At 38.0% G+C, this 7,991-nt stretch overlaps 1 protein-coding gene across 5 annotated transcripts; it reads left to right on the forward strand.

The window, feature by feature from the left end:
• The first annotated feature begins 936 nt into the window (after positions 1-936).
• LOC121730556 (arginine kinase) lies at positions 937-5,393 on the forward strand. Of its 5 annotated transcripts, none has more exons than XM_042119658.1 (3): positions 937-1,043; positions 3,019-3,197; positions 4,291-5,393. In XM_042119658.1, exons 2-3 carry the CDS (start codon positions 3,032-3,034, stop codon positions 5,190-5,192), a joined length of 1,068 nt encoding a protein of 355 aa, XP_041975592.1. In that variant the 5' UTR covers positions 937-1,043; positions 3,019-3,031; the 3' UTR covers positions 5,193-5,393. The 5 variants fall into 5 exon arrangements, with proteins under 5 accessions (XP_041975592.1, XP_041975591.1, XP_041975589.1 ...); XM_042119657.1 differs by lacking the exon at positions 937-1,043 and adding an exon at positions 1,072-1,138; XM_042119655.1 differs by lacking the exon at positions 937-1,043 and adding an exon at positions 1,289-1,579.
• The last annotated feature ends 2,598 nt before the right edge of the window (positions 5,394-7,991 follow it).

The following is a 7,991-nucleotide window of genomic DNA, read 5'->3' on the forward strand; positions in this document are numbered from 1 at the left end:
CAGCTGAATGAAAAACTAAGCCACCCCATGTACTTATCCCCCAGCTGAAACAGCTGATGGAATTTTACGGCTTCCTTGACTTTGGCACGCGAGGCAAGTGACGTAACAGGTCAAGGGCGGCGTTTCACTGAAGCCCTCGCTTGAAAGCCTCTTGACTAAAGTCGTAGTAGGCTGAAATTCTAGGTATGCATTATCATTCGTATTTTTTTTATTAACGCATTATTTATTTGTTAAGTTTTGCAGATTTTTTTTCAAAAAAAAAGAAATTACTAGGGAAGTGCTAATGCAATTCAATATTATCGATAACTTACAAATTATAATATTCATATTATTTATTTACATATTATTATAGTTATTAATGAATGTTGACTGACAATGAAAAGTGAAAATTAATCTTGACACTGGCACTGTTTACCGTATGCCTATAGCCGATTGGTATGTCGTAACAATTTTGGATGCAGTCCAGCTTTCTGAAGAAGTGCTACGTGCGTCGGCCTATGATTACGAATATAACAAAGCCAAAAACAATGTATGTTATAGATTTTTAAATCAAAGTTACATAATATCAACAAGAAAATATCAGTGTTAATGGTGGAAACAAGTTGCGTAACTGTGATTCCGCTGAAAATAATTTTCTCGCTCAACGTAAATAGACTAGGTACAATATAATCTCAAAGTAACATGCCACCATAAACAAATAGGAATATATACGTGTAAATATATTATGTTTCAGCATAATATTCAATTATAAAAAAAAATATTCTGAAACATCAAATTTTTAAATATAATAGATATTTAAGTAACTATGTGTGTTATGTAATGAGGATGTTCGAAGATTCGAAGTTTCCTGTTGAAAACTTTTGATCATCAGCAAACTGTCTGCAGAGCTAACTGCCTAGACACAGGGCATCCCAGCAAGGCCAAGGTTGGCAGCGGAAGGGCTGTGGTGCGGGCGCGGGACGGACTGAGCATAACGCTCCGCGCGCTCCCGCTTCGACCATTCTGCACCTCGCAGTCGACTCTAACGGTTGTACAAGTGCAAGGTAAGCGGTGGACACTTTATATAACACTCTACCGCCCTAGCTGATCACCAACGTCATTTTGCACTACTTCAAATATTGTGATACAAGTTTATCAGGTGACAATATAAATTGTTTGAGGACCTGACGAGAATGATAAGTTCAAGTGGTGATTTTTATTCGATAACGCAGTGCAGTAAGAAGTTGAGGCATTTTAATTTTTCCCGCGAAAGTAGGAGGTAGCGCAAACGGGGGCTAAATTTCCCTCCGAAAAGTTTTGAAGCAGACCCCGAAGGGCGGGAAGCGTGAGTCGCGTGCGTGCGTGCCGGGAATCGATCGGGCCACCCCTCGCCCTTGCCGCTCCCTACACGGACACATTCACCGGGACAAAATCCATTCCATCATTGCATTTAGTATCCTCCGTTCATTTTATTTAATTTGCAATAGTTTTTAGTGACATAGTGCATGTTTAGCAGCTAGTTATCATTCAGATTTGTGAAAATGGGTGGTTGTGCAACAAAAGAAAATAAGGAAGGTAAACCGGCAGATGAATCCGACGGGTGTGTATCATTAACCGGCATTAGATCTTAGCTTTTCCCTAATATTGTTATTTGTAACTAGACAAAAATTATTCTCGTTATTTCTGATATACATATTTTAATCTTATAAGATTACTGGTATCATGTTTTCATTTGAAGATATTAAATCTAACATTTGCAAAATCAAACTGTTTCTTTAATGGTGTAGTCTATATATATAAAAATGGATTTTCAAATGTGTTAGTCACGCTAAAACTCAAAAACGGCTGAACGGATTGGGCTGATTGTATTCTTAAAATATTCGTAGAAGTCCAGGGATGGTTTTAAAGTGACACGAAGTTCACCGGGACAGCTAGTAAAATAATATTTTTTTATCAGATAGTAATAAAATTGTATTTATTTTTTATTTTTAAATGATTATAAAAATGGGTTTGTAATTACAAGATTATTTTCTAAGCAGAACTTATTAAATTTGTAAGATTTCACAGATGCTATATCCACTTGTCTCTGAGAAAACTTCAGAAAATTAATAAAAGTGAATAGGGTATTGAAATTGAATCATAGCATTGTTCTTGTTGTCAGAGGTTTCATTTTAAAATGGATATTGCATACGACTCGGTAATAGGAAACTCGCGTCATTATATGCATTCATACGCGATATTTAGTCAGAGCTCACGGTTGCGCACCGCTACGTAGCCCTGGTGCGCAGTAAGCGTTTGAATTTACTAGACTTGCGCGCGTTTTCAGCGACCTCTTTATTACGTAATTCTACAAAACTGAAAATTCTCGGGGTGTGTTCTAGTTAGAGCTTCAACGCAGTTCATCTCACGCTCTTCTCCAATCGCTAGACCCCTAGATCCTTGCCATAGAAGTAGCGGTTTCACTATCATGAATTATTATAAAAAAGTAACGATTCCCATTGTGGTTTGCGGTGGTGCTGTTCTAGCATTCTACCTCATAAGACGGTTCGTAATTCGGATATTAATTCTTTAACATAAATTTAATTTAGTTATTAACAGTGATTAAATAGTATAATGCTATTAACGTACAGTATTTAAAATTAAAATAAATTCTCACAATCGATAGTCGATACTTAAAGAGACCCATCACTATTTCCGTTCTTATAATTTTGAAATTCGTGGGGTAGGTAACGTTAAAATATTCTTAAAATTATTATCACCTGTGGCAAATTATCTTGCAAGTTGCAGTTTACCAAATAATTTAAAATATTTGTAATTCGGCGAAAAAAAATGTTACGTCATAATTTTCTTTAGCTTTCTAGATTTTAGCGGCACCTATTTTATTTTGGGTATTTTATTAATTGGGTAAAATCTTTAGTTCAAAATGTGCACGCGCGCTACTTGTCAAGTACTCAAATCGTGAGATATTATATTATTTTCATTACGTATATTTTAATTGCTATGCAGTTTTATCATTCGTTCGATACTTGCTTATTTCAGAAAAGCCGCAGCAATGGTGGACGCCGCAACCCTTGAGAAACTGGAGGCTGGCTTCAGCAAGCTCGCAGCTTCTGACTCCAAGTCGCTGCTGAAGAAATACCTCACCAAGGAGGTTTTCGAGGCCCTGAAAAACAAGAAGACTTCCTTCGGCTCCACTCTCTTGGACTGCATCCAATCGGGTAAGTGCTTTTATTTTAATTTAGAACGATAGGAATTTATAAAACAGTTGGCATGGCCGCACTTGGGCCGCACATTTATTAGGATTTTTAAAAATATAAATTTCGATACAGACGTAAATTTTTCGGTTAGGTACGGTTGGTAAGTAGGTATCTAATTCAAATTTCATACTTATCTGATTAATGATTATGAATTGATTCTAAATTATTGAAGACATGAGTGGATGAATCATGAAACAGATAACTAACAATTTGAAAACTCGTTTTTCTTTAGCATAAAATGAGACTTTTTTATTATTATTACTTATTTAGCCTTTTTTTCCGAATTATCTGTTTTTCAGTGTTATAAGGATTTTCTTGATATATAATGTAGTCTCTTAATTCAGTGTGCCTGTTGGCAAAAACTCCTCCAGCTCTTTCCAGTATTTTCTATCCTGTGCTACTCTTGGCCAGTAGGGTCCAGCAGTAAGTTGAAAAATGAGACTTTAGGACCGGGAAAATTATTTGAAATCAAAGAAATGTGGATTATTATCTACATAGATGATGAAGTGGGTATATTACGAAGTTTGTTCAAACTATAAGGGAAAATTATTTTATATAATTATATATAATTGCTCTTATGTTGTAAAATGTTAGTTATCCGCTTCAACCACTCATTTCTTCAATTACCTATTCAATAATACTTTCAGAATAGTCCTACTATTCATTATGAAGATGATTGATTATTATTATCTTTGGAGTTAGTTTATTGGTTAAATTTTTAGTAATCATCAAGTTGACCAATTTTGAAATTATAATGTGGGTACTTGGGTAGGTAAAATAAAAGCCCAATTTTATTTTATCTCTGTGTCATTACTCATTACAACTGGGAATCGGCACGTCTAGTTGTATCCCAAATGTAACTTTAGAAAATAAAGAAATTGCATATTGATTAGATCTATCAATTTCTCTGCTTTCGATTTTTAATTTTTTTGATTCTGGATGTAAGTCTTAATCCGAGTACATTGATTGATAAATGATAAGTCTTATCAATTGCAGCTGATTAACAATGATAAAGATTGATTATTATGAACACATTACTTTTTTTCCTTTACAGGTATTGAGAACTTGGACTCGGGTGTCGGAATCTATGCCCCTGATGCTGAGGCATACACAGTGTTCGCTGACCTGTTCGACCCCATCATCGAGGACTACCACAATGGCTTCAAGAAGACCGACAAGCACCCCCCCAAGAACTGGGGTGATGTAGACACTCTTGGCAACCTGGACCCTGCCGGTGAATTCATCGTCTCCACCCGCGTCCGATGCGGTCGATCCATGGAAGGCTACCCCTTCAACCCCTGCCTGACAGAGGCCCAGTACAAGGAGATGGAGGACAAAGTCTCCTCCACCCTCTCTGGCCTCGAAGGTGAACTGAAGGGTACGTTCTACCCCCTCACTGGAATGTCCAAGGAGACCCAGCAGCAGCTCATCGACGACCACTTCCTCTTCAAGGAGGGTGACCGTTTCCTCCAGGCTGCAAACGCCTGCCGATTCTGGCCCACCGGCCGCGGCATCTACCACAACGACAACAAGTCCTTCCTGGTGTGGTGCAATGAGGAGGACCACCTCCGCATCATCTCCATGCAGATGGGCGGTGATCTCCAGCAGGTGTACAAGAGGCTCGTGACCGCCGTCAACGACATCGAGAAGAGGATCCCATTCTCACACAACGACCGCCTGGGCTTCCTCACCTTCTGTCCCACCAACCTGGGCACCACAGTGCGCGCGTCCGTGCACATCAAGCTGCCCAAGCTGGCCGCCGACAAGGCCAAGCTGGAGGAGGTGGCGTCCAAGTACCACTTGCAGGTGCGCGGCACCCGCGGCGAGCACACGGAGGCCGAGGGCGGCGTCTACGACATCTCCAACAAGAGGCGCATGGGGCTCACCGAGTACGATGCCGTCAAGGAGATGTACGACGGCATCGCTGAACTGATTAAGATTGAGAAGTCGTTGTAAGCTTGATCTCGCTAACGATATTATTTTTTTTATTTATCGTTTTCACGTAAGCATTGAATGTTGGAGGGCTGCCGGGCTACTACTAGTCAGTGACTCCGTCTGGTGTCCGGGCGCGGGCGGCCCGCTATTACTGTTTTTTCGTAAAAAATATTTTCTATAAGAAAATGGAAAATAAAGACAACTAGCGTTAAGACAAAAAAATTGTTTTATTTTGAAACATTTCTTGTTTTACAATTTGTCTACATCTTTCAAAGAAAAACATTTCATAACTTTGTCTCATTTGTGTACCTATAATACAATAATAATTGAGAATAGTAACAGCTTTTAATATTTTTAAATATTCTTCATTTCAATTTCTTAACTTTTGTAATAGGTACCAATTACCTACATTGTAATTTGTAGCTGCATTGCTTCAATTATTATTGAAGTTTGGATGCCTCTATATATTTTTTTCTCACACATACACTTACCGAGCCAGTGAACATAACGGGCCCCGAAATTTTGAACCAATCGCGTGCTACCGAAATGTTGTAACTTGATTTGCATTGGTCGCGGGCCCGCGGCGCGTGGGAGTGCCTCGCGCGCTATCTTGTATGGCTCTATGTTCTATCATCTATGACCTTGAATTTTAAATTAGTTTTTTAGGCTAGTAGGCGGCAGACAATAGGTTAGCTCCGCCCCTTGAATAATAAAAATATTATATTCTAACATTATGTTTCGTAGCGCCAAAAATAATATAAAATCAACAGCATAAAATATATATTGACTTATTAATAGTGTTAGTTTTAATAATTTTAATCGAAAGTGCTTATTACTTTATTTATCATCAACTGTAATAATTAGACATCGGATTATATGCACGATCAAAGTGCCAAATTAATATGCATGCAAGTATGCACGATTTAAAATGGCCGATATATACACAAAATATGCACAATCAAAAGTCACTTATTATTAAAATTTATTATTTTTTTGAAGAGCTCTCAGGTGGTGCCGTTGATAAAAGCTTCAATTTTTATAATTGCATCAAATCCAAGATTTTTCATTTTTTATACAGCACCAATAATAATTTTCTACCAACATATTCCGATTGCAATCTTAATTCCCATGGAAGTTTAATGACGGTGTTTTACCTGTAAATAAAACACATATTATATACTTACCTTACTTGAAGCTTACTGATATGAGATGGCGCTAGCGTGCTCGTCGCTTGATCTCATACTTGACCTCGTCTTGTCTCTTTCCTTCTCGTACCCCCTCGCTCGCACAGCTATCTTGAGAACCCCACCATGGCGACGCCACATGAAGTGGCCTTATTTTAATTTCAAATCATTGAGTCGAATATCACCAGGCAGTATTAAAAATGTAAGCTCTAAGTAAGGTAAGTATTTAATATGTGTTTTATTTACAGGTAAAACACCGTCATTAAATACTGTACGCATACTTGAAACTTACTGATATGAGACCTGTTTGTTATCGCCTGGTGGGAAAAAGACGCCAATGTGAAGGGCATTATTATTATTATACATTAGAAGAGCTTAGAAAATAGAAATGTAAAATACCTTACTGAGATCAATAGATTTATTGATTTGTATTAATTAATAAGGTGTAAATACAGAATAAATACATTCTGTATTTACACCTGTAAATACAGAATAAAGTATCAGTAACAATAGAATCAATTTGTAGGGCTAAATAATTGAGCCAAACTTGTTTTACCTGTGCGAGACGGATTTACTTTTCTGCGATAATAACGCGAGAAAGTATTACTTGATCGCCAATTTCCTTTGGCCAATATTTGATCAAGAGGTAAATTATCAACCCAGTTTTTTGAAGCTACGGCAGAGCGAATACTTCCTGGAGGGGCAGTAATACCTGCTTCACGAAATACAGTTTTTACCCAACCAGCAATTACTGTTCTGGAGGCTGGCTTATGGTTTCCTCTTAGATTAATGAAAAGATTATTTGAATTACATTATTTCCGTTTTTCTTTTAGTAAATCAATGGTCCGCTTAACCCAGAAAACAGGATCTAAATTTCTGGAACTATTGTTTGAAAATATCTTCCATCCCGACTGTCTGTAGTTCGCACTATCAGTTTTAGATTCGTAAAGAGGCCAAAAACAAATCGAGTTTTCATTTACAGTGAAGTGTCCTGAATCAACCGCTAATAATGTCAAGTCGTGGACTCTTCGGCCTGAGCATAAAAGAAGCAACGTGGCTGTATGTCGACAAGTTTGGAAAACATTGTCTTTATCAATATTTTGCTTTTCCAAATGCTTTAATAAATCATCTATATCCCAGACACTTGTTTTTCTAGAGATTGGTTTATTTACAGCTATCGATTTAAGCATATGATTTACCAGAACATGTGAAGATAGCTTGCCTGCATCTTCAACACTGCACAATGTTGACACGACCGACTTGTGTACTAAAATAGTATTGTAAGCTAGACCATCAATAAGGTGAAGATCAGCTAAATATTTTGCCAGAACAGATCCCGACGGATGAGTGGCATTTTCTTTATGAGCACGGCACCATCTGAGCCAGCGGTTCCACGCCACTTTATAAGTTTTTAGTGTCGATGGACGCCAAGAGTTTTTCAGCAGATTAAGGTGGTTTATATTCCAGTCCTCTAGCTCCTCTGTCCACCCCCACATTTCCACACCTGCAATTCCATGTCTTGGGTTCCTGCTAGGGGGACGACCTGTCGCAATATCTATTAAATTCAGGTGTAGATTCTGTATGGTGAACGGGGCTGCTACTGCTCGGTTTCTTAGGTCCGCCCTCCAAAATACTC

This window comes from Aricia agestis, chromosome 9 (assembly GCF_905147365.1).
Source record: "Aricia agestis chromosome 9, ilAriAges1.1, whole genome shotgun sequence".
In the NCBI taxonomy this organism is placed as follows: domain Eukaryota; kingdom Metazoa; phylum Arthropoda; class Insecta; order Lepidoptera; family Lycaenidae; genus Aricia; species Aricia agestis.

Bases quoted from the DNA above. Each gene is read 5' to 3' on its own strand.
- LOC121730556 (XM_042119654.1), top strand. From the start codon at position 2,447: ATGAATTATTATAAAAAAGTAACGATTCCCATTGTGGTTTGCGGTGGT. The intron at 2,524-3,018 runs GTTCGTAATTCG...TGCTTATTTCAG, and splicing joins GCATTCTACCTCATAAGACG to AAAAGCCGCAGCAATGGTGG. The intron at 3,198-4,290 runs GTAAGTGCTTTT...TTTCCTTTACAG, and splicing joins CTTGGACTGCATCCAATCGG to GTATTGAGAACTTGGACTCG.